General features: G+C 44.6%; 1 protein-coding gene and 1 long non-coding RNA gene across 14 annotated transcripts in view; one reads left to right on the top strand and one right to left on the bottom strand.

The window, feature by feature from the left end:
• NCAM1 (neural cell adhesion molecule 1) overlaps nt 1-26,770 on the bottom strand; it is a 292,962-nt gene that overhangs the window by 6,112 nt on the left and 260,080 nt on the right. For 8 of the 12 annotated variants that reach the window (XM_079102806.1, XM_079102810.1, XM_079102811.1 and 5 more), the window contains 2 exons: nt 11,284-11,408; nt 7,940-8,117 (listed from right to left, as the gene is read on the bottom strand). In XM_079102806.1, coding sequence (XP_078958932.1) covers nt 7,940-8,117; nt 11,284-11,408 — 303 coding nt within the window. Of the gene's footprint in view, nt 1-4,700; nt 5,527-7,939; nt 8,118-11,283; nt 11,409-26,770 lie in introns of those variants that run through there. The other 4 variants (XM_079102817.1, XM_079102807.1, XM_079102808.1 and 1 more) reach the window with 1 other exon arrangement.
• On the top strand, nt 6-4,417 carry LOC306639360. 2 transcript variants are annotated; one of them, XR_013757633.1, is made up of 3 exons: nt 6-622; nt 778-1,228; nt 1,706-4,417. It is a non-coding gene; the product is annotated as an uncharacterized lncRNA (long non-coding RNA). The 2 variants fall into 2 exon arrangements; XR_013757634.1 differs by having other exon boundaries at nt 778-4,417.

Genomic DNA, 26,770 nt, shown 5'->3' with positions numbered 1-26,770 from the left:
TTCAGGGGTCCTTACCCAGGCATTGAAGTGCTACCTCAATAGCAGTGCTACTCCACTACCAGCCCAACATGCCAGAGGACCACTCACAATCTATTCTTCTGGGTATAAAACATGGAGCCTGAGCTGAAGGAAAATTTCTAGCTTGCAAATGTTTTTGGCCCCTCCGGGACATTGGCTTGCTTCCCAGCCTTTCCTCCTTGGCTCTCTGGCTGATCCTTTCCAACACTACTCTAAGGATTCCATCCCATCTCCCAGGAAGGCCCAAGACTAGCAAGGATTCGGCTACCTGTCTCTGGGCTTTGGCAGCAGGAAATTAGCTGCTGACCACAGCTGTCAGCTAGAATGGGTCATTTTCTCAGCAGTCAGCTAATGCAGAGGCTCTTCTGGTTGGTTGAATGAGAACAAAGCCATCTCTCTATCCCCATCCCTCTACATTCCACTCCAAAAGCAAAGAAAGATGCAGGCCATCCTGATCTTTAGGATCCCAAGCTGTTTCCTGGGATGGGGAATTCACTATAGCCTTGAGGTTTCTCTCTATCATGACACTGGCCTTGAAGCCACTGCAGCATCCTGACAGCAACACCAGGTAGGTGGGAAGTGCCCATTTCCTGAAGAAGGAGCGGTAAGTATTTTTTGGTGTGGGAGGATATGCCTCCATTTTTTGACTCAATGGTACTAATTCTACATTCTGAGGCTTATAAATATTTTCTTCTGTGAAAGAAATAAAATAGAATAAAATATTCTGCTTCTATCTTTCTGAAAAGTTTCTCTGTGCAGGATAGGACAGCTTCTGCTCTGGGTTCATCAGATCCAGCTAAGAACATTTGAGAAAAGGTATGTGGGGGTGGCAATAAGACCGTACTATAGCATAAAGAAAAAGTAGGGCAGTGATCTCTCCTTTCATCTGATATAAAATTCAGAGTCTTCAAAAGACCCTGATTGTGGTTTGGACCTGTAGGTCTCAGGCCCCAGGTCACCTTCTCAGAGAGGCCTCACCTAATTTCTTACCTAGTGAGGTTCCTCCACTCAGTACCTACCACGTCACCCTGACGTATTCTCTTCTTGACTTTTTCCATTCATTTACATTCTTGCTATCACTGGCTGTCCCTTCAAGAATGACCTAGCAGGTGCCCTGTCACTCTTCTGTCTTCCCTCACCTGGACTGACCCTGACCCTGGCCCGACTCACAGAATATGCTCCGCGCACAACATATTTATTGCATGGATGAGTAAGTGTTTGACCTGGAAATGAGAACACTGCTTCCAAATAATTAAAGTTGTGTCAAGAGAAGGAAAAGGTAGCCTTATCTGTGATGTTAATTATGGGGGTGGGGCCAGATCGCAGCTCCACTTGAGAAAGGGTTAACACAGAGAGCTAGTCAAAAACAAGGAAGAGCTGCCTTGGTGGGAGAGCTCCCTGTGGCTGGGGACTTTCAAGTGGAGGTGGGACAATCCCTTGGCAGGGATGCTGTAAGGCTCTGGATGAGGTTCCTGCACATGGCAGAGCTTTGGGTAGAGGATGTCTACAAGTCCTCTTCAACCACAAGAGCCTGTCATTCCAAGTCAGCCTTCTACAGTATCCAGAACGTGGTACAGGTTCCCTCATGCTACTGTTCGTACTGTGCACTGAGGACTTCCTCTGGAAGGCTAAAACGCTAAGTAAATTCCATCTTTAATCCTTGATCCTTGTGATTTTATTTTGCCAGGAAATATAAACAACGTTTAAATCAATGATTCTCCACCTGCAGTGGAATTCCTGGGGTTCTGGTTAAAAACTGAGAATCTGGGGCTCCCTAAGTCTTTGAAATCAGAATCCCTGGGATAGGTTCAGGAATCAAGATTTGAACAAGTACTCCGGAAGGTACCTGGGGACCACCATTCCTAGGTCGTCCCTCTCCTGAATCACACTGAATCACAGCTGATCGTATGATCCATCATCAAGGAGGAGCTGTGCCTTTTGCCCTGATGTTTTGGCAGAATGGACTTGGCCTGATGTACTGGATAGATTGAGAAAAAGTAGACTCTTCCCTAAAACCAAGGAGCCACTCAGCCCAGCACTGCTATGAACCAAGGATCTAGAGCAAGTGCGGTGCTCAAGTTGTGGGGAGGGTGCTGGCCTCGTTTACAAAAAGAACTGTAAATGAGGGATAGGCTGCAGCACAGATGAAGGGGTAGTAAAGGCAAGTCAGCATTCATTCCCCGTTGGTGGATGTCACAGAATTGTTCAGTCCAGGAAAGCTAGAGGGACAAGTGTCATCTCCTGCATCTCATAAAAGGAAAAATACAAAACCTTCAGGGGTCTGTCTTTGCCACCATCTTCCCCTGACCTCCTTGACTACTCACCAGTGCGCCTTCACACTAACATGGCTTCTTGGAAGCAGCCTCCCCACATCCTGGGCAGTGAGATTGCCAGGCTGTCTGTCTTCTGTGGTTCCTGGTTTGGCAGAGGGTGTTACTTAACTGGGAACTGATTTGTCCCAAGACTGAGACCCGCAGACACTTCCTTCCTTATGCTTTAAGTTGGGAACATGTCTCTCATGCCTTACAGATGCCTGGGGGAACCAGAGTCATCGTGCCATGGGATGTGGGTGCGGATGTTCCCTCTCTGTCACTCAACCCTCCACATGACTGTCAGATTCTCAGAATAGTTGAGTTGGAGTCTGGTTCACTCATAAAATGCTACATGTCTGCTTGCTCCTTCCTGGAACTTGTCACACAGACAGCCGGTCTCAGGGAACTTTGAGAGGTATCTGAGTGTGATTACAAACAGAATGTAGTTGGTCAAAGAGGACCTTTTTTCATTTCTATCTCAAGATCCCTGTGCAGCCTGCATTAGGGGTAAAGGTTGCTGTGTAATTGGAGGACCTTGTTACAGAGTTATGCATCTAGTGGCTCAGACCGTGCCCCTGTCCCCAGAGCAACCACCTCCCCAGTTCTGCAAAGGAATTTTCCCCTCCTCTGCCTGCTGAGGATTTTAAGGCAGTAGTGGGCCTCGTAGGATAGCTGAGAAAACCAGTGCTCCGCATGAGGGAGGAAAGAAGCTCCTTTGACTACAACACCACGGATGTGAGGTCCAATTTAAATGTCTCTCTAGGTAATTGGTTATCATGTGAGATGGAGGGAAAGGGCTTTTGATACTTTGTTGGACACACAACTATTAAATAAAATTGAAACACGCTGGAGAGTTCACATGAACTGTTATATCCTTTAATAATGCAAAGGTGTAAACTTCATAAAGGCCTCGCTGATTATCTACACAACAATGTTAGCATTCTTATTAGTAGAAAAATGTGATCCAAACCTGCTGTATAAATATTCCAAAAATGAGCAGAGGAACCCCGTGGCATGTGGACAGCACTAACACAGGGTGCAGGGGCAGGGTGGCCGGGCCAAGCAGGAGTGTGTGTTCCTGCGGGGCTCTCTGAGGGCCGCTTTCTTAAGTGTCCCTGGCAGGGCTGGGGGTGGCAGCCTTCCCTGGGAACTCAGTGTCAGGGTGGGTGGAGGATGTACACTATCTCTGTCTTTTGAAGGGAAACTATTATAAGCCACAGCTCTGTCTGCAAGACCCCAGAGCTTTTCCAGCTGAGGGTTGCCCAGCCCTGGGATGTTCTGAGGGCACAGGAACAAGTTGAGGCCTCTCCACATTTATCAGAAATACTGATGCTGTCCCTTTCCTCTGGGTGGCCTGGAACCAGGCTGAGGCCGACCCTAGAGATGGGCCCCCATAGCCCCCATAGGGTAAATATGTGTGACTTCTACCCAGGGTGATCAGAAGAGCAAGGAGGACGATGGAGAGGACCTCTCCTCCCTCCCCACGGCTCCCGGTAACTGATTTGTGACTCTCACGCCAGGCCCTGGGGCACCACATTCTCTCCCCACTGCTTTGCCCTGTGCCCAAGAACCATCCTGCTTCTCTGCCTGGTGGGGAGTGAGGTTTGTGCTCCAGGAGAGAGGTCTGCGGCTGGGCAAGGGTGCTGCCTGCCTGAGTTAAGCCACGTGGAACCTCGACACTGAATGCTGGGGACATCAGGGGGTGCCAACACAGGTGGCTTTGCCCATAGACCATAGGTTGGGGTCATTTGGATTCCCAAAGGGAAAGGCTAGTGTTTGAACATTAAAACACAACTGGGAGAAAAAAAAAAAAAAAAAAAAAAAAAAAGGAACCAAAAAGAACAAAAACCAAACTTCTGTGGAGATGTTCAGAAATGAGATAGGTAGAATGATGGGTGACCACAAGGGGGGAGGGAGTTTTTATTTGGTAGAAGGTCCACCCCCGAGCATACACACACACACTATTGGGTGGGATTCGGCCCTGGGTCTCCACATGTCCAACCTTAAAAAACACACCCACCTCTTCTCCCGGGTGAACTCCCCAACAGCAGACAGGAGCACCTGGCTTTTCATGAGGGTTTAAAAAGTGCCACTGAACCAACGGACCAACAGGGAAGTGCATTCTGGAAGTGCTGTTAGCTGAGCCATCCCTGATTCAGTGACACTTTAGTGGGGCTAGGTGGTCTGGGAGTGGCCTGTCCCTCCCCTTTTGCACTTCTGAGTGTAACAGTGAAGGCAGGGAGCTGGGTGTGGTTCACAGTGGAAGCTTCCAACCTGCCTGGTGTACAGGTGCTTACGGTGACAATGTGGGTCGTGGCTGGACCACAACCCCCAAGACACAGAGGCTCTGTGCTGATCTGTGATATGCTGGGAGACAAGCACCTTTCAAAGCTGACATGTGTTGGGCACATCACAGCTTGGCCCTGTTCACAGAGACTGTAAAAGATACTGGTTATAATACTAGGACCAAAGTGCCTCCCAGAACATTCATCAGTTGAAAAAATATTCTACCAATTCATCTTTTTCCACTTCATAGGCAACGGAGCCGGGGGGTGGGGGGCTTAATTTGCCCATCACATCAGTGGAGTACTCAGGGGATCACCAGATCTGGCTGGTTAAACTGGGGCATTTAAATACTTAAATGCAAGCCAAGCCAGCTACTAATTGAAGGGCGCAGGAGGGGCACAGAGTTAGAGTGAGAGGGAGCATGTGGTGATTTTGACAGTCTCAGGAAAGCTGTAGAAGGAACCCAAGTTCTTCCTCTGCTACATTTTAGGTAAGAACAAAAATTTTCAACAGGTAGCAGAGACGCAGGAACTTCTCAGGAAATCTAGCATGATGCTTCTTTCAAAAAATAGTATGTAAAGAAAGAGCTCTCTTCTTACTGCCATTAAAAAGGGGGCAAACTCCTTATGAAGTGGCATGAGTATCTGTGAATGGCCAAAAGTCAGGAGGTAAAGCTTTTTCCAGTTGCAAAGCCTTCCTCTTCCACACAAACTGCTCGCTCAGTGGCCATGGCGGGGCCAAGGTAGTCCTGACAGGTTCTTCCAAAGGGGCACTGATCGCTTTCATAGGAACTGGGCTTTTAAGCAAATTTAATTTTTGTGTTCAAGTTCCTAACAGAGCAAAAGAAGAGTCACTGCAGAGAAAAGCAATGAGACAAAGGTGTAGGATGCAGAATTGCCTCCCAAGGTGGCTGCAGGTATCAAGCAATGGGTCCCCAGAGAGAATGTGGTTGTTTAAAAAATAAATGTGGCAGTGGGGATATCCCAGTGATGTCCAAGGTGACAAGTGTGACAGACACAGGAAGGGGAGGGAGGGGGAGAGAAGGAAAGAGAAGGTAGAGACAGAAACAGAGAAAAAAAAAATAGATAAAAAGAAAAACAATTAGGTCAAATATAGAAAACACAAGAATTCAAGGTTAATTCAACTTAGTAAATTAAACTGACAAAGGTTAGGGAAGAGTTCAGTGCGGTATCAATACCACAGGCCAGGTCAGAAGCTCAGCAAGGCCAGAAGCAGCACAGCAGGGTTAATTGGGGGAGGTCAGGGGCCAGCGAGCAAATGAAATTAAAGTGAGAGAATAGGAGCCTCCACAGTGAAATCCCAGGGTTTGATTAGGGCAGTGTTACCTCTTACTAAGGTGAAGCCTCAGATGCAGCCAGCAAGTGTATGGTCTTCTAGTCTCTAGTGCTTTTGCCTGTAGCGGTAGAGATGCATTGGATGTCTGTGCTTGGTAAGCAAACTGTGCATGAGGTGGGGGCTGCCTGTCTTCCCACTGCACAAATACTGCCATGGTGCTGTTAGAGTCCTATGCACCTCATCTCCACCACCCTGCTGACCATGGCATTCAACCACAAATGTGTGTCTTGTGATGCAAAGAGGTTTATTCTTGGATCCTAATACAATGGCCAGGAACTTCCAACCAAGCAGAGCCACCTCCTTCTAAGTCCTGTACAGTAGATCCACAGATCCATCATGGATGAGGTGAGCAGCCCTCAACTTTCTCCAGCTTAAGTGGGCACCTCAACAATTCACAAGAAGGATTCTGGAGACAAGGTCTCCCTAATATTTTTGTGTCTGACTCCCAAATCCCAGAAGCTGACATTGCTGGTAGTACCCAGCATGGGAACACAGCATGCCTAAATGGCCTGCTTATGGGGGCTCACCCCAGGGAACAATGGCCTTGAGGAATCTGTCTTGCTGTAAGACATTCTCCCACCTCCTAAATGAGCTGCAAAGGTAGGACAGATCAGGACCTCACAGCCTATGTCAGATTCAAAGAAAAACTGACCAAAGAACACAGGAAAGAAGGGGCAGAGGAAAAGTAAGGCCACCAGATTTGGACATCCTAATAAGCAGCAATGAGGGCATTCCCCACCAAGTGCCTTGACTCCTGCACCTGCAGGGACACACCCACCCCAGTCTGAGAGTGCAGTGCACACTTCTAATGTACAGCTTAAAACTCACCTGCAAACTCACTGGAGGCCCCACACGTCTCCCAGACACACCCATTCACACATAAGCAACCATCCAGAATCACTCACCAACCTCTTGTTTTGTTGCTGCCTGACTATATCACTTTTGCACACCCAGCCCTGCATTTCAGGCAGCCCACACCCCTTATGGCCTGTCTCCCCCTGGAAAGAGCAATCACAACTGAGCCAAGGACCTGACAATCTCTACAGACAGGGCAGGCATGATGGGGGCTACCCAAGGCCGTCTTCCTACCACACCTGAACATTGCAGAGTACATGGGGTCCCCTCCAACAGCCTGCAGCTGTAAGATCTACATCCCCTCTCCTGCCTATGATTGGTATTTGACTGGCCTGGAAGAGCAAAGTGATAGATGAAGAACTTTATCTTTGTGGGACTGATCATCAGTAGCAAGGTAGCTAGGCCAGAAAGCAGAACTCTCACTTTATTCCCACACTTGAGTCAATCCTGGATCCCTAGAGACAGATCTGCATCTCCTAGGAGTTCTGCCACCAACACAGTCTTTAGCAGACTGCCTGCCTTTCATGGATGCTGCTTTCCAGCATCTATCTTCTCCACTTGTTCCATTTCAAGAGGTTCAATTTAATTTCCGTTTCAGTGGAGAGGCCCTTGGCAGATAGGATTTGTCACAAACTGGGCACCATCTCTTTCTTCTCTTGGGGTCACCATAGAGAAGAGATTTGGACCATGGTCATGCAGATAAAGCCAGCATCATATAGAAAGTGCATAAAACAGTTATGTGTTCTATTATGGAATGGTAGATGGCAGATAGGTCTCATAAAGGATCCTTACTCAAACCAGCATCCAAGGCAAGGCAGGAGCTGGGGCATTTCCCATCTGAGGGGTTCATGGACTGGTTAGCATCGGTCCTTTGAGGCCGAATGAGACAGGACCTTTTCCCCAGGATGCTTGGCCAAGCCTTCCTGGGGGTCCAGTACATCTCAACCCACTGCACAGATAGGTACAAGGCAAAACTAAGCTTGGCTGGGCAACCAGTCGTGAGGATGGCTGTAAGCAAGCAAGTTGTCAGGGTTGTTCAGGCGCATTAGGAGGAGCAGCACTTGTGCATTAATTCAAAGCGGAAAACTACCAGAGAGCAGAGGCGGCCATACCTGGGATGGCTGTGGGCTGGGCCGAGGTCTTGAACACAAAATGAGCTGCCTTGGACTTCCCTTGCTGGTTCTCTGCCACCACATACACCTCGTACTCAGCATTCCAGTCCAGGGACTTGAGCATGACATGGTCACTGCCAGACGGGAGCCTGATCTCTGGTTTCCACTCGGAGGAGATCTGGGAGAAATCGGCAGGAAAGATACAAGACACCAGAAAGCTTTAATAAAATGCTGGTGAGACCAGCTAAAAGGCAAAACTTGCGGAGTCTAAGACTATAGGTGTCAAATTACAAAAACAGGAAGCAACCAAAGAACATGGTCCTTGTTTTTTATGAACCTGAAAAATCCAGAGGGTTGCACAGACAGGAAAGTCACACAAATGCCAGTGTGGCATGGGGCCAATGCCCTCACTGACTCAGCACCCTCAGGGCATGAAGGGGCTGAAGCATGCTCCCCTTTGGCCCAGTCTACATTCTGGAATGCTGGGCATGTAGATATGGGGCCTTTCTAGAAGTGTAGTTAAATGAATATGCTTCTTGTCCTATTTCAGAATTCTGCTCAAACTCAGGTGTGTGATTCACCTTTCTGACATGTGAACACTGCACAGATTCCAATTTCACTACCAATGATCCTTTATTGAGCACCCACTTTGTGCCAGGCACTGGCCTACAGGCTGTCTACACATTTTATCATTGTGTCTTTACAACAAGTCTACAGGAAGTTTTGTCAGGCTCTTACCAAACCTGATGATGGGGATGTGAGAGGGAGGTTAGGTGACTTTCCAAAGTCACTCTGCAGTCAAGGTTGCAGCCAAATCTGTCTGGGCCCAAAGCTGTGTAGGGTGCTGTCATAGTAGGGAGCTCAACCAACATCTATTGTAATGCATATTTTTTTTTAACTCAACACAGTGTGAGTTGGTCACCAGTACTGCAACTGAATAGATGAGGTTCTGCTGTCAGGCCTGACCCAGAGATGCTCAGAGGGCCCACGAGGAGTGCCCCACACAGCACTGCCCACAGCAAAATGACAGCTTGAAGCTAGAATTCTGGGTGTGTCTTTTTTCTCACCCAGCACTCTCTCTGGTTATTGCTTCACTTTTGTCAATGAGCTTGTGCTAGATGGGAGTTTACAAAGTCATTGCTAAGCAACCACCTCCCTAACAAAACAGTGTGGGAGAAAAGGTGGAGACCTCTGAGAAGTCTTCATGTGGTTCTGCTTCATATCCTCTGGCCCCTTCTCAAGGCCTGTGCCCTGAGGTATATGCTGGGCATACAGGAAGGTCTGACGAATGCTTATTGAACAACAGGCAGCTCTTGGAAGAGCAGAACATGGCAACAATGGCAGGTGGTCCAGAGCCCCACAGTCCCAGGGCTGAGGCTGGAGGGGAGTCATCTTACAGCAAAAGGTTTCTTACCAGGCAAAATCATTTGGAGAAGTCAAGAAGACACCTTTAAGAATGTGATAGTGCTCATGCCAGGGCCCGAGACTATTATGCGGAAACGCTAGAAGGGAAGTTCTGGTTTCCTGGAGCCTAACCAGGATGCTGTGCTGAAAGTTAGCTTTGGGTCTATCACTATGGGGTCCTGTTTTCATTTAAAACAAAGAAATTGAGCTGTCCGTCTTTACTCTTCTTCCTCTGTTTTCCTCAGCAAACATCATTACAGAAGAGACAACCAGACTACAAAGCAAATATTCAATAAAGCAAACATTATGTTATATAATACATATTAATAATATATGATAATATTTAGCAAACATGAAGTTTTGAAGTGAAAGGAAGAGGATGGTTAACATTATTGAAATCTAAAATAGCTTGGGATTTTACTCTGGTTGTCTTTCTAACATAGCTACAATGGCTGGCACTGGATGTGGCCTCCCATGGGAGATATTTCAAGCTGGAGCCTGATGGAAATCTTTTCAGAAATTACAGTTACCATTTTTAGAGGCTTCCAAGTGTCACACATACTTTAGGTTCTTTGTAGATATTATCGCAAATCTCTACAACTTGGTAAGTTATTCTATCCCCACTTTACAGGTGGACAAATGGAGGGTCTGGAAGATTGGGTGATCTAGTCAGGTCTCATGCTGGTAATGGTAAAGCTGAAACTGGATGCCTTCCCTTCCTGGCCCTAAAACCCATGCTCTGTCTACTGGGTCACATTAGCTTAACAATGGCTAGAGGCAGGCCATTCTACCATTCCATCTGCTTCCAGTGAAGTGTGCAAAGACCTTCCTGGTCCTGGCATCCTTCTCTGCCACAGGGACCTCTCATTCAGTGGTCCCTCTGGACTGGGTCTTAAAAAGTCAACTGAGTTTTTCCCTACTGTGCCAGATCACCCCTGGCGTGACTGAGAAATTAAGTCGGAAGGAGGGCTGAGTGGATTGATGCCCTGCCCATTGGCTGAGAAGAGTGCCTGGGGGGCTCTGTGCTGGACCAACTCTCCAGAAGTTTAATCAGTTAATGACCCGAATGTCACTTCCATGGGGGCTGATCACATGACAGAGGGAGGAAGCCAACTTCCTGGAAAAAGCCTTACTTGGGGCAACCTGCTTTCTGGCTCATTGTTTTCTACTGCTAAGAAACCTAGCATCAGGCTGTTTCCAATGCCCAGAGATAGTCTTTACATCCCTTAGCAACTGGTTGTGGTTGGTGATGCACAAGCATTGTCGGATCGGGAGGTTGGGGGTGGAAGCTGGAATGCTGGACATCTCAGATGAGTGGTGAGGAGGATGGAAGAAGAGACTCAGAGCCAAAGAGCTGGGGAGGGAAGCAGCACAGCTTGGGGATCTTAAGGCAGCCTCAGGCATGGATAAGAGCCCAGGCTTATCAGTCACTTGGGCCTGGATGCGAAACTCTGGCTCACCCAGCTGGGCGAGATCTCCAGCCACTGCTATAGCTCTGGTTACTCCACGACAGTGAGGAAAACTTTAAGACCTGCTTTACGGGGTTTCTGTGAGGAGAACATGCCTTTACACCGCACCTGGCCCATTACACATCAAAAGTAGCAACTGTTAGATATCAGTATGGCACTTGCAAAAAAAATGCCAAATAATGGCAAAATAACTTTGTAGAAAAATTTAAGAACCAGGTCAATCAATGGTTGTGTGGGTCTATCATCACCCCAATTATTTTATGTGTTTTCAAATGGTCCCGTGGTCTAACAGTTGCAGTTGGTTTTGTGATTTACAATTCTGACTAAGGTCCATGAGTCAGCCACATGGACACAGAACAAGAACCACCTTACTCCTGCCCCACCTGGGCTTCACATGTTGCCCCATCAAAGGACAAGGCAGGTATCAGAGACACAGGGATGGGGTGGGGTCTGGGGGAGAAGGCTACTCACCGCTCTGTACTTGACCAGATAGTGTCTGATGGGGGAGCCGCCGTCATCCTGCTTGATCAAGTTCACCTTAATAGAGTTCCCGTCCTCTCCCATCTGCCCTTCGAGCTTAGGTGCACTGGGTTCCCCTGAAACAGCCAGTGAGCTCACATGAAATTTTGGTCCACAGAGAATGATAATTGGATCCATCAGAATAGGATACAGTGATGGGAGGGAAGGCTGGGCACTTTTCTTGCTTTTTCACAAATCTGAATGATTAAAACGCAGTAAGTACAAAACCTCTGTGTTCACTTAGTCTTAGCTTAAAAGAAGGGCACCTTTTTGAAACGTTCTGGGCAACACTCTCCCTATTAGCACTCTGTTTTACTATCAGGGTTTTTCTGTCTTTCTTACTGGTACTTGCATTTCTTTTCAGCTGCTCTCACATTGCAGATGTGATTTTTATAAACCTGGCACAGCCGAAATATGGGGAAATGTAAGTGTTGGAGTATAAAAGTTACACCCGTAAATTATTTTTCAAAACAGCCAGTTTTTTCCTGTGGGTATGTCATTCACCCCAAAGGCCCAAGGACCTGATCCAATGGGACTGAATGATATTACATTCTTGTGATTAGCTTTTCATGAGTTACATTTTACTGCTTAGAATCATTTAGAAAAATAAGTTTCAAGTTATGGTTAAATAAAGGACAAATGGCCATAGGCCAACTTCCTGTAACTATACTGCATTTATGGCTCGACTGAGTAAAAATCCTTAGCACTTCAATGTATTAAAGCAACCATCATTAAAGTCTTTCTCTTTGTGAGAGGGGAGAGAAAGAAATGGCTTTATCACTGCTGACAGGAAAAGAAAAAGTCAATGTTTTTCTTTATTTGCAATATATGCTCACTCAGAGTGAGGCGCTGTGAATCCAAGTTTGAGAAGAAAGATGTACTTGAATGTGAAAAACTACCAGGGCTGGGATGGCTCTTCTGTAAGACGTGGATTTACTTTGAGAGAAACTATTTCATTAGTATATGCTGAAAGCAACAAGGTGAGAGACTATCTGACTTAAAGAATAACAATTAAGACTCAACACACTTGGAAATCCTGCACTTCCTGGGAGGAGCCACCTCCATTATTATCTATTGAGATCAGAGGGGAAGCTCGGTGACGTGAAGCTATCCAATAGTTATCTTATGGGTGAGTCCCCCTGGCTGGCCAGGAAAACAATCACAAACATGAGATAGAAGAGCCAGGAAAAGCTGTCAGTAGGTCGTGCACTTGTCACCCAACTCTGCACCACTGGCCCGTGTGAGGGGCTGCTGGCAGAGGCGGTGCTTAGCTTGGTCTCCTTGCCCCGCTGCTTTGTGAGCCTACTCTCTCTGATACGAGGAGTAACTGGAGAGAGCTAACACAGAGCTCTGCTACTTAGCACACCAGGCCAGCAGTGCACACATCACCTGGAACTTGTTAGAAAGGCAGACTTTCACTGTAACAAGATCCTTGGTGACCTGTGTGAACAGCTGGGTTTGAGCAATGGTAGTGAAGGGGGCAAATAAAACCTGCAGCAGGAAGGAGACAGGGTCTGATGTCTAAGGGATATTTAGGAAAAGTTGTGCTTATTGTTTTCTACTAGTAACTAAAGAAAAATAAAGACAGCATTACAAAAATAAATGGGCTATAAGCCAAAATTGTCCTGATTTTGAGTCACTAGTTAGTCATTCACCAAAACTACTCAGTGGGAAACATGCAGACATTTGGATTTGGTATGTCAAAGAACGTAGGCTTTTCTAAGTCTTTGACACTAAATTGAGTATGTTCACATCATTGTAAGTGTCCAGTGTCAAAAGCAGCTCAAAGTAGAGACTGCTTTAGAATAGGCAGGAGCTCTGTGTAGATTGAGCAGTGTTGAACCAATGAAAGGAGGAGACACAGTAGAACTGGGTAGGTTCCCTTTTCTGACTGAATTAGGGTGACCAACTTAACCCGATTAGTCTGGACCATTCCAGGTTTTACCACTGCAAGTCGGACATCCCAGGAAATCCCTCAAGCCTACGCAAGCTGGGATGGCTGGTGATGCTGACCGAAGGAAAATGTACATTAACTGGAACATCCAGCGTGTTGGATGGTCCATCTACCTTAGGAAGGAGGTGATTTTTATCAGGCAGTGTTAGTAGCCCTTCCGACACACCGACCAGGCGAGGACCACGTGCTCCCCCAGGGACTCCTTGGGGGCATTCAGAGATGAGTTTCCGTGAACTGCTTTGCCCTACCCTTCTCACTCTTTCCCTGTGGAATGGAGCAGTGTGGGTTTCCAATACCACACTCTGTTTCGAGGGAGGTGTGATGTCATAGCCACGTCATCACCTCTCTCTAAGACTGTAGCATGTGAGCACTGGATCAGACATCAGGGTTCCTTTCAGCTCTGCCACATGGTGACACTGTGCCGGGTTCACCACACTAGAGTGATCTCCCAACTACGCCTTTGCTATTTCTTACAACACCATGGAAGAATAAACATATGATATATGCCTTCAGTCAATTTTAGGGAGATACACACTAAGATCAACAGTTCCATATCACTAAGGCACAGAGTTGTCAACTTTTGCTTGACAACTTTTGAAAACTTTTCTCAAAAGTTTTCTCTGAAAAGAGAATCCCAAGTCTCTTTAAAGACACATGAACATGCAAGGAATCCTTGCAGAACCCAAAGGTCCAGAGAAAGGAACTCTTTTATGTTTGGGTTTGTTTTAGAAAAAAATATAATTGAAATCACAAAAAGCCCCTAAAAACTGTACCATAGTTATAGTTCTAACATTTGCCATAGCTAGAACACTATTATTTGCTATCATTTTTTCTGAGTGATTATCATGTTAGTCAGATGTGTATTATTTTCTCATAGAATTTAGAGCATTTTCTATCATATAATGATTAGGTGTATTATTTGGAGGCTTTGTCCATACAATTTATTCACCAAATGTGTATTGAGTGTCCACTAAGTACCAGGTAGATTATCGAGCAATGAAGTCTTAAAAGTAAGATATGCTTTTGCTAGCTAAATGGAAGAACTGCGCATTATGTTCTTCAAAAAATAATGGGACCCTGGGATCAAAACATAACCATTCCTCTGACTATATTCCTACAGGAAGATCATTTTCAACTAACATCATCAAGATTTTGATAAAACTTTGAGGCTCTATAGCTTGCTGTAAGTAAGATTTGAAGAGGGCAATTGTTTACTCGGTTGTCTCACTCATCTTCAAAGGTTTACCACCATCCACAGTTCTTAAAAATTAGAAATATGGTTAAAGAGCCTTTCCTAACCTCTCTGCACAAACACATGCTTGACAGGTAAGGGAGTCACTGCAGAAGCAGTGAGAACTCAGCATTCAAGAGACTCATTGCTTAATTGAATATATTAGCAGAAGAAATGATTTTAAGGGTCCTAAGGTTCTAGGGTGGCTGCTGTGATTGAAACCATTATGGGCAATTTCAGCAAAACCAATATTGCAATTATTTGTAAATGTTGGTTTGCAATTCAGCAGCAATAGGCAGGTTGCTCTGAGAAGACCCCTGGGGTTAATTATACCCTTTGAGTTTAGCTTCAGTTATGCCTCAAAATTTTCCCCCAAATATTTTATGTGAAGACAAAAGTAGCAGTACCCTAAAAATAAACCTTGACAATAATGAATATGAAATACTGGGCAGTTCTAGCATTTTCTAGGAGAATGTGAATAATGAACTCAGGAAAAAATGTGCTGCAGAGGCACACACTGTCAGATATATCATAGGCAGTTCTGTGAAATTCCCCCTAGAAACCATAATTGAAATGTATATTTCTGGCCATGCAGATTGTAGGTTCCTCCTTTGTAATTACTGGGCTTCTGTGCTCTTAAATCTGAGTCTGCTTTAGGCCCTTCCTCCTATCAGCAGGAGCCACGGGGTTAGGAACTACTGCTGGATTTATGACTCCCACAGTACAGATGATACCGAGTACAGGGTGTTGGGAGGCATTTGTGAATTTTAGAATGAAACACTGTTCTGTTTCCGACTCAAAGAAACTGAAGTACCCAGAGCTATACATTCTGCATTTAATGCCGAGGTGCCAAACAGTGATCTTCCAGAAGGTTTGACCTGTTCTCTCTACTCATTCACTTTGTTTTCTCTCCCCTAGGGACCCACACCAAGTCTCCGTGTCTGAGTGATACACTACTGGTGGATGTAGGGCTTGCATTAAAATCGCTTATTGTTACTATCAAACAACATTGTCAGGCATTAAAAATACTGCTCATTTTGTTTATCCTGACTCCTACTTTGGTTGGTTCTTTCCTATAAGCAATTTGAAACTTGTGTATACTGGTTTTATTATTTGTTTTTAATAAGCCTGAAATGTATGATTTAGCTATTCAGATGTGAAGCCTAAGCCTATTCCATTTTTCCAACTCAGAAACATTACAATTTCATCAAGAAGTTATTGACAGGTCCTTGGGGGATTGGCAAATTACCTTAGGGAACTGGGATTTAGAGTTCTTAGACCACCAATTCTCCTTCCTGAAAATAGCTGTTAGTTGTAGATATCACACAAATGAATGTGAGATCCATATTGTACACATTCTTGGATCCTCCTGACTCTCTCAGATGCCTCTTTTGGTAACCTCCCTGGCTTTCCAACAGTCCCAAAGAACAGCCTGACCATGCAAAGGATGGGTATCAATTTGCCTTCAGCATTGTTCCCCCCAAATCAGACCTCTGGGGTCAAGTGTCCTATCTCCTGTCCAGGGTTAAGGATGTGCTGTGCTAAGTGACCTGACTGGCCTCCTCATCCCTGGCTCCAGGGGAGGTCAGGATACAGAGTGTGTGGGTGCAGATGTGGTCGGTTCCCCAGGTTCTACAGAGAAAGAATGCTTAGTTCTCTGGGACTGAGCTCACTGAGGCACCTGGCTCATAAATCCTTCTCAGCACTGGCTTTCTTAGGAATGGTGAATGTATGTGCTGGAGGTGAGGTGGCAAATGGCAGCAAAAGTACAAACGGAGCATCGACAAATGAGCTCTGACAGACGGAACCACAAAAATACCAATTCCCTTCTTGTGGGTGTCATGAAAACACCAACAGATTAATTGATCAATTATCTTTGTTTCATCATCCTAAAAAGAAAATATGACCATGGAGGTATGGCTTGTGGTTATGGGGCTGATGCAGGCTGAGGAAGTTATGACAGAAATAACTAACACCAACAATTAACTGGGCTCCTGCCTCCACAGGCCGCAGGGTGGGGTGGCGGGGGGTTGGTACACGTCTTCAACAACATTTCATGGATGTTAGATGGGTTATTAAGAAGAATGAGGCTTCTAGGCATGTTCCTGCCCTTATACGTAACCCCAGGGAAACTGGCTGCCAAAGTCAGCCCTGGCCCTCAATCTCTGCCCACATGATTTGGGCTGATACACATCCCTGCCTCTTCCTTCAGACTGTTCCCACTAACTCTCTACCCTGGGAGCCACCAGTGTGGGAAATCCTTAGAAATAAAGGCAATTAGAGCAGAAACCCTGGTGAAAAGTATATGTCGACCTGTCAGAGACCGTGGCCATCCAGACACACAGCTGTAAAAAAAAAAAAAAAAATAAAGGACGGTGTGGAAGGAGTGGTTAGTGATGTTTTCAATCTAAGAAAGAAGAGTAGGTGTTAAAGAGTTTAGTTCATCAGAATCAGCATTTCCAAGTCAGTGTCAGTAGCTAAAGAAAAAAAAGATCATTATGAATGGTGGGGAGGGAGCCATGCTCAAACATGCAGCACTTGACAGAGGGGTGTAGGGGGCTTCGCATCACACACATGCTGGCCGGGGAAGGCAGGGAGTCCCAGTTACACACAGTCTTCAGTTGCTGATGGACAGAACCATGGCTCTGTGGAGTCATTGGAAGTCCTGCAATTGCATGAGCCCATGATGGCAGAAACAAACTTCTCTGTGGAGCACTGAAAACCAACTCCTGCCATCCTTGGGCAGTTGCCTAAGCTTATCTGTCACGAGCCTCCACATCCAAGCCCTACAGGCTCAGGAGCCGACTAATTATGGAGGATGGTTTTACCTACCTTATTCATCCAGTGCTGCTGGACTCCATACTGTGCAACTGAACTTAAAGGTGGATGCAGCATGCAGCCTGTGTTAAGTGCATCCCAGGCAATTTTTTTTTTTTTTTAATGTGGGTGTGGAGAGGGGCGTGGACAGAGAATACCAGATTTCAACAACTGTTAGGTATACAACTCCCTAACATGAGAAAGATCTCCAGCTCCTTTGAAGTTTTTGAATTCAGGTCTAATTCACCTTCAGTGACAGGGAAAGGAAGTGATAACTGTCCTTTACAAAGGTTTATTTTTCTCTTCTGTAAATTTTAATTGTCCTGATCTATTCCCTTAAACTTTATTATTAAAGGCCACTTCCTGCTTCTGCTGGTGGCTCTCCTGAGGAAGTCCCTTCCTGACCCTTGCAGATGGTAGGAGAGGATCTGTCATGGATGGGAATATAGTATGATGAGGGGTAATGATAGCTTTGGAATTCCATAAGGTTCTCAGTGATTTTTTTTAGAATCGATCACAGTTTTTACTGACAGCCAACATCACTGCTAAGGCATGCTTTTAGGGCAACTGTAGAAAACAACTACTATTTCTTGTTTTGTTTATGTTTCGAAGAGTTCTCTCTTCAGAGGAGTAAATAAATTTCTACTTTAACGCTGTGCTTTGTTTCATCCTGAATGACAGCATTCACAGAAATGACCAAACCTGTTTTAAAAAATAAACTAATGAGTTACAAAGCCAATATTCAGCATCTGCTCACATTTAGTGTCTCAGGGGATAGGGCTAACCCTTTCTCCAGAACATCAATGTTATGGTTTGGATATGAAGTCTCCCCAAAAAACTCCTGCGCTAATGTAGGAGTTGAAATGACTACATTGTGAGAGCTGTAACATGATCAGTCCATCCTAGTTTGAATGGACTGACTGGGTGGTTAATTGCAGGCAGGTGGGGAGCAATTGGAGAAGGTGGGTCACTGGGAACCCAAGGGATTCTTCTTCCCTCTGATCTCTCCTTCCTGGCAGCCATGAAATGCAAAGCTCTCTTCCTCCAAGATCTTCCGCCATGATGTTCTGCCTCATCTTCGGCCAAGAGCAATGTATTTGGCCGATCATAGACTAAACTACTGAAACCATGAGCCAAAATAATCTTTTCCTCTGCTAAGTGGTTCTTATTGAGTATTCTGGTCACAGCAATGAAAAGATGGTTGCCAACCTAGGGAAGTACTAAAACCATAGTATTTTGGGTGAAACTTCAACTTTGAAAATCTTAAGTTCCCAATATTCTCTGCCCTATGACTGACAGATCAAGATAATTTCTGCCCTATGACTGACAGATCAAGATAATTTTTGGAGGTAGGTCAAATATTACTGTGTACAGCATCATGTGTCCTTCTGGGGATGTTCCCACTATATTTCTTACGATGTAAATATCAAACAGTTCTTTATGGAAACGAGGGTGGCTTCTGTGCAAGTTCAGGAGTCTGGTTGTAAATGGGACTAGATCAGGGCTAAGCTGCCATATCTACAAAGCAGAAGTCCTCAGAGATAGCAAATGGAGGATGAAGGAGAGGGAACATACACAGGGCTAACACATGTGGGGAGCATGACACAGAAGAGACAGGGAACAAAAAACATGCAAGACGAGCTGTTGATGGTTTTGACTTGTGGATGTCGCCCAATCAGTTCTCAGAGAAGTGAGGTCCAATGGGGGACCCCTTGCATGCAGGGGCATACTGAGTGGTTATTGGTGTTAGTTTTGCTTTTGTGATCAATGCAGCCTGTATGTATCTCGGGCGTGATGTGAGGTAAAAATTTTCAGTTAGGCGAGAGGGGGACGCATTTGACTCCCAGGGCAGGTTCTGAACAGGCATTCAATTTTAGTGGGGGAAGCTGTGAGCAGAGGCTTCCTTCTTCTCTCTTTATGGTAAGTGAGAAATGTTTTTAACAAGGTTGTGACAGGCACAATATTAACTAATTATTTTGTCACCGCTATGTGCTTAATTAGGCTATAATTTTATTTCCTTTGCTGCAAGGGTCAATCATGTGCTTCTTGATTACACGGAGATCTCCAGTCATGGTAATTGCCAAGTGACTTTTGCTTGATTTGTCCCCCCTTCCTGGGGGAGGGCCACTCTTGAAAAGTGACACCTTAGTAATCACAGCCAAACTGCTCTAATGCAAATTCCTATTTCAGAAAGTCCTCAATTTGCATGAATTGTATGAAGCACTCTCACTGGTTCTGAACGAATATAACCTTTGAAATAAGGAGTATTTATTTCTCTCTGTAGCACTTCAAGACTGCAAACATTTTCATGGGATTGTGACTCAGTTTAGAACAATGGTGGGGTACAGAACTTCTGGATATAAAATTAAATAACAATGCTATAGGGATAATTTACAAACATGTTCCTGGGAAATCATTTTTATGAACTCTCCAGTAAAAATTCAAGTTTGCAAATTCTGCTGTGGCTAACGTGGCTTTACTGTAGAGAGCAGTTGATGTGACAAATGTCTTGAAGAAAATATTAAACTAAAGACAGTCACATTATCCAATTGCCATGTTGGATAGGTTGTAAGGAATGATGAATTCTGGGTGTGAATTTAGAACAAGAGGAAATAGCTCAAGTGGCTTCCCTTACGAAATCTGAAGTGGGAAGAAATGAGTGGGCCCTCGGTGCCAGGCTGTGGTCCCAGATTTATTTCACTAATCAGAACAAAGAGTTTTACCTTCTGTTCACCAGCGTGGACGACATCATCAGCACCATGCAAGCCACATGACAAAGTCACATGATACGCACGCACATGATTGGTTGAAAGGAAAGTGGAGGAGGTCACATGGAAAATACAAAAAAATTAAAAACTGATGTAAACAATGGGCAGGGAGAAAATCAACAACAAAATCACAGACTAAATAAAAGGAGAAATCAAATTAAATTAGCAGCATATTTAAGAAACATTGGGAGGACAGTAAAACTGCCCAGAAATAGGAGAATAATAAATCATAAAAAGCATTTGGTTAACAACACCAATAAGCATTAGATACAGCTGCAACACTGCATATTAATACACACTAAGGAACATGAACACTTGTTCTGAAATGGGGAGGTGTTTCTGTCAGGACCCAGGTGTCAAAGTCAATCCAGGAGACTGTTAAAGGAAAAGAACAAAAGTAAGTCATTATTCACAGACTCCAGAAATGTCTCAGCATCCTTGGGAAACAAAGGCAATGAAACACGGGTCATCAAGGAAAAGTTCTGAGATTGTTAGCCTGTGAGCCCTGGAAGAACAAAGATTTATTAAATTAAGAGAGGTCATTTCATGTTTCCACTGCTGAAACCAGGAGAGGGAATGTGAGCTGAGTGGGGCTGGGTGGACGCAGCCCAGAGATGCTGGCTATGAGGGTCTTGTCTGGCTTTCCTATCTGCATACCCACAATATTCCTGACCCCTGCTGACACTCCCCAAGGTCAAGACACTTATAAAGGAAAAGGCCAGAGCACATCAGGGAATGGGTTTCCTCTGGCAGTCGGGACAATGGCTCTGTCAACACTAACCTGCAGAAACTGAACCCCTGGTCCAATGAGCTGAGAACCTGACATTAAACCAGTGCTTGACAGCATGTGAATGAAGTTATATCTCTAGACATGTGGCTGCATTGATAGGAAATGAAAGTGAGATTCACAAGGTAAAAAATACTTTTCCAATGTTCATATATGAATACATGACCAATGTAACTCCACATCCTGTACAACCACAAGAAAGGGAAGTTGTACTCCACATATGCATGATATGTCAAAATACATTCTACTGTCGTGTAAAACTAAAAAAGAACAAATAAAAAAATAGTATTCTCTTTTGGTTCACCTCCATTCCTTTTGGTCCTGTGTTGTATCCTACATTCCAATTTGGAACTGAAGGATCTTCACCTCTGAAAAGGCACTTTGGATTTCCCATATCAACTTTCACAGGCCTGGGGAAGTTTTGGTTACTGTGAGTTGAAGTTAAGGGGGAAGAGGTTGATATATACCTTTCTGCAACAAGTACACTGCTGATTAAAAATGACTGGACAGAAATGACTTAGCCAAGTTCTATATGCCCTGCCCTTACCATTCTGGTAAGCTACCAGAATGTACACTTCTTGTTGTCCAATATAATGCAAGTTTCCACTGAGGGGGCCCTAAAGGGAGTATATACCACTGAGCAGTTTCTCTTTTAATTTGTTTTAGGATACTTTTATTCACTCATAATTATAAATGAATTAACACACACATGCAAAACTAGGAGACATTATTTATTTCACCCTTACTGGTTGATGATGGATGGAGTTTTACATGCTTATATCTACTTTGCTATTAGTTCCACTGCAAGTCATATGCGCTACATTTTATCTTGCTGGGGAGGAGTCCATTCATGCTAAATATAGGCCACCACCCAATTGTGGCTGCCTCTCCTTATCTCAGGAGCCATTGGAGCCTACGATTTGGGTCAGTAGACAAGCAGTCCAAAATAAAACAGATTCAAACTTTTTTCCTTTGAATGTCACAACTAAGCATTTTGTCTGTGGGCAGAAATGGTTGTTTAAGAATTAAACATGACAGGGGAGAAACATTTCATTCCTCCTTCAGGAAAAATCTGGAATCGAGGTTGCATTTTCACTGACAGAGAAGACCAAGCTACAGGCAGATGTGTTAAATGACACAGGTGTACAAATACATCACACACAGTTTTTTGCTACTGTGAGTGTGGTGTGTATGTGTGTGTGTTGGGGGAGGACACATATTGCACCAGACTGAAAAGGGCAGGAGGGACACTGTAGAAGAAAGGGTGCTGTTAGCTGCATTCCTTTACCAAATGCAAAAAGAAAACAAACCAACAACAAAGAAACCTCATCATCTGAATTAAACCCACAGCTCATTGTCACCCACTCTGCTCTGCTGACAAAATGAAACCTCAAAAGCATCAGGAATTAAAATTCATTGCAGCATACACACAAAGGGAACACCAAGAAAGCAGACCCTTAGCTGTGTTCTGCAGGAGAAAAAAGGAACCATTTCATGCAACACATGGAACCAGGACACTCTTTTCTTCTCTGTTGAATGTCTCAGAGCCTTGGCCCGGGGAGCAGGAGCTGCACTCTGCATACCTGCTTTCTGCCTTTTTCCTCTGACTACTGTTAGATGGGGTGTGTGTGTGTGTTTTTTTTTTTTTTTTTTTTTTTTTTTGGTGCACCAGAAATATTTATAAAACCTGAAACCCCATCCAGCTTCAGAGCTCAAACACTACAAACATGCGCTCCTGTAGTCTGGCCAGGGGACATAAGTCCTCAACACATCCAACTTCATTTTAGAGCACCTAAAGGCCAGCTTGGAACCTGTACAGTGATGATCAGTGTCACATTTCCATGGTGGAAAAAGACAATACTGTCAGGCTCTTAACTCTGCTGTCAAGAGTTGAATTCCAGCACTTGCATCTGGATTTTCAACCCAGAAGGAGCCTGGGTTGGTTTCTTTGGTCTATCATTTTTCTATCACTGAGGAGGAAGCCTGAAAAGAGACAGAAGAAAGGAGCTCTGGCTCACTTTCTCAGAATGTACTCTGCACAGTGAGACAAAGGTGGCCATGCTGTCAGGAGGTGACTCCTTCCTTCTCTGGATCACCCTCCACCTCTCTCCAAGCAGCTCCTCTCTCCTATTTCTTTCCTTTCAGTTGTTTGTGATTTCTACGTTAGTGTGCGTGCACCTGTGTGTGTATTTCAGAAGGAGGGGCAACAAAAGCTGGGAAGGAGTGGGCATTCTTTGTCTGCTCAGAGTTTCCCCAATTCTATTCTATTTTTAACGTGAAAGTCAATTTGCAAAGGCCTCCTTATGCACAGAGCATTCTACAAATAATCACCCCAGTTCTTTTGGGGATGACTGGTTTGCTCCCAAGGCCAAGCAGACTGCATGCTTAGGAAACCATTCTAGGCTAGGAGCCTCCATGCATTCACAACCGTTGCTTTTAATAAAAGGGAAAAACACAGGTAGTAAGCAATCCAGAAGTCAGCTCTCCAACAAGCAGCAATCAGAGGTGCAGCTGAGCCCAGCTCAGCTCCATACTCACTAGGCAGTGCTGAGGATGGAAGGGCAGGAAGAGACCAAGTTGCTATGAAATGTGAAGGACAGAGGAGGTAACAGAAAGGTGAAGGGAGAATGGAGGATGGAGGTCAAATCAGAAGACTATACGTATATATGTGTGTATACATATATTTTATTTTTTTAAATTATTATTTTTTTGTTTTTGGTACCAGGGGCACCTAACCACTGAGCCACATCCCCAGTTCTTTTTATACTTTTTTATTTTGAGACAGGGTTTCACTAAGTTGCTTAGGGCCACATTAAATTGCTGAGGCTGCATTTAAACCCACGATCCTCTTTCCTCAGCCTCCCAAGGGCTGGGATTGCACCACGTGCTACCATGTCTAGCTACGTATATTTTATATATGAGTATCATAAAGAAAAGACAGAGATAATGAGGGGATATTCTTTCACTCCCTTCTTCCCTAATTTATCAATATTAAAATAAATACTTAAAAAAGATTATGCAAAGTTTTGCTTACAAAGGACTCACATATAGCAAGAAGTAACATACCCCCATTTATTCTTTAAATTTTTTTTTTCTTGGTACCAGGGATTGAACTCAGGGGTGCTGAACCACTGAGCCAAAACCCCAGCCCTTTTTATTTTTTATTTGGAGACAGGGTTTCACAAGGTTGCTTACATTCTTGCTAAATTGCTGGGGCTGACTTTGAACCTGTGACCCTCCTGTCTCATTCTCCCAAACTGCTGGGATTATAGGAGTACACCACCATGCCTGGCCTCCATTTATTCTTTTTTGGGGGTATTGGGGATTGAACTAAGGGGCAATTGACCACTGAGCCACATCCCCAGCCCTATTTTGTATTTTATTTAGAGACAGGGTCTCACTGAGTCGCTTAGCACCTTGCTTTTGCTGAAGCTGGCTTTGATCCTCCTGCCTCAGCCTCCTGAGCTGCTGGAATTAAGGGTGTGCACCACTGTGCCTGGCCTCCCATTTATTCTCAATTTCAATTTCAGCTGCTACAAGTTGGATACTCTGCTTTGTGTGTTTTACATTTTTCTTTTTTTTTAAATTTTTTTTTTAGTTGTTGATGAACCTTTATTTTATTTATTTTTATGTGGTGCTGAGGATCAAACCTGGTGCCTCATACAAGTTAGGCAAGCACTCTGCCACTGAGCCACAACCCCAGTCCACATTTTTCTTTAATTTCCACAAACACCTGAAAGGTAAGAGGAATCCACCCTTCATTTTAGATCCTGAGACTTGGGGAGGCTGAGTGACTCATCAGAAGTCAAGGAGCTGCAGGTAGAAAGAGCAGATTGGGATTTGAACCCAGATCAGTCTGTTTCCAAGGCCTGCACTCCTTCTGCTATAGCACACTGTCTGGGATAGCACTGGGTGGTGCAGTGGTCATATTTCTGAGAACAGAGGGCATCTCAGTTTGGAGCTTGAGTTGCCTTTTGAGGCTGAGCCCAAACATCAGTGGCTTCTGCTGTACCAGGGTGAAGGAAGCCAGCCAGGCAGGACTACCCTGCCTGTGTACCTGCTGCTGTGCGCCACTCTGAGTCACATTGGCATCACAAACTGCACTTGCTCAGCTGGTGTCTCACTTTGCTCTGCACCCAGACAACTAGGCTCAAAACTCCAAAGAGTAGGAGGCCCAGAGCTCTCTCTACTCATGGGGATCCAAGGGAACAAAAGGACAGAGCAGCAAAATGACAAGACTGGAAATGAGTTAGGCTCATCCAGGATGGCACAGCCTGAAGCTGACCAATTGCCATTCCTGCTGGGCCAGTGGTATTGATCAGGTGGGCAAAGCGGAGCTTGATGAGTGTTGTGATGTTTGTTGTTCTAGGGGTGTGGGTGGAGGCTGACCACATTACCTTTTAGAGAGGGAGAAAAGCAAGCCTTGTTTGGAAAGGGTTAAATAATTTGCCTAATCACCTAACGCAATAATTTGCAGTTACATCTGCAAGCAGACACTTTATTTTCCAACAAATATTTATGAGAAATATATGCATTTATGGATAAAGTACAAGTGGTAGGCCTCACTATCTAATTTCAATGTTTGAGTCCAACTGCGCCAATTAAAATAAAGGATAAAATGCAGCGCCTCAAAACATTTTGTATGACCCTGCAGAGCACATAGTTTTCTGGGTAAATTCCTTTGGTTTCTCCAAATACCAGCTTTGGTCTGGCCCACCGGGAATCCGGAGGATAGAGCCAGCCTCGCCAGCCTTAGAGAGTCTGTCTGCAGAGTTTCCTGTCCAGAGCAATGTTCTCCCCTTTGGGAGGTAAGAGAGGTTCTGTGCCTGTTTCTCTTTCCATTTGTTTCTCTAAAACCTGACGAGGGCTTTTGCCAACAGAGTTGAATTATCACTTGGTAGAGAACAGTAGGCAGAGGATGGAGGCTGGTAGAAAGCAACATGCAGAGAGATGGATGAAGAAAACAATACTCACTAGCCGGTGAAGACAATGGAACAAGGGTAGAAGAGCTAGCAGGAGCTGCTAAAGAAAGGAAAACAACGGTGAATAAAAAGCAAAAACAAAGGGAAAACAGATCATGGAGGTACATGGACAATGAGTGAAAACCGGAAGTGGCAATCCTGGGGTGTCAGTATGAGGAGCCGAATCAAAGCAAATTAAATTGGGAAGAGAAACACCATGCATGGAACAGGTAGCCAGCAGACCAGCAAAGCAGGGCACCTCCTAATTGCACACCATGGACCTAAGTGCCTGCCAAACCTGCCGTTCAGGTAAGGGATTGAGCCAGGAGCAGTTGTAGACCTCAAACTCAGGCTGAAAATGAAGAGTCAATTCAGCAGGACCAGCTGTCTCCATAGTATCAGAGGGACAGCAGGAAAGTGAACCTGGACCTCAGCTTAAGGTAAACTGTTAGACGAAACAAACACTGGTTTTTCAAGTCACATTCCACATATGCATTTATAAAAGGGAACATATTTATATATATGGCACATGCTTATAGCAAAACCTAGATGCCTCACTTTCTAATTTTAATAACTAAATGAAATGTAAATGCTTGTTCTACTTAATGACCAGGTGAGGTTCATGATCATTTGTCATACAGATGATACTAAAAATACTACTCTCTTCCAGAAAAATTCCTATAAAATGTGATCATTTTGATATTGCTATGGAAGAGTAATGCCAATAATGTTCAGTATTTTTCTTGTACTCCAGGGAAAGGGAAGGTTGAAGAGACAGGGCTAAAAAAGTAACACTAACCAACTTTCTGCATGAAGGATGGTTATAAATTGTGCATCCAAGACACTGGGACACTAAAAGGGTCTTTAGTTTTTTATTGGCAAATTTTCAGAGGTTGTCCCTTTGAAAATCACAAAACAATG

This window comes from Sciurus vulgaris, assembly GCF_902686455.1.
Source record: "Sciurus vulgaris genome assembly, chromosome: 11".
Lineage (NCBI taxonomy): Eukaryota > Metazoa > Chordata > Mammalia > Rodentia > Sciuridae > Sciurus > Sciurus vulgaris.
The sequence above is the reverse complement of the archived record's forward strand: the minus strand, read 5'-3'. Positions and strand labels throughout refer to the sequence as shown.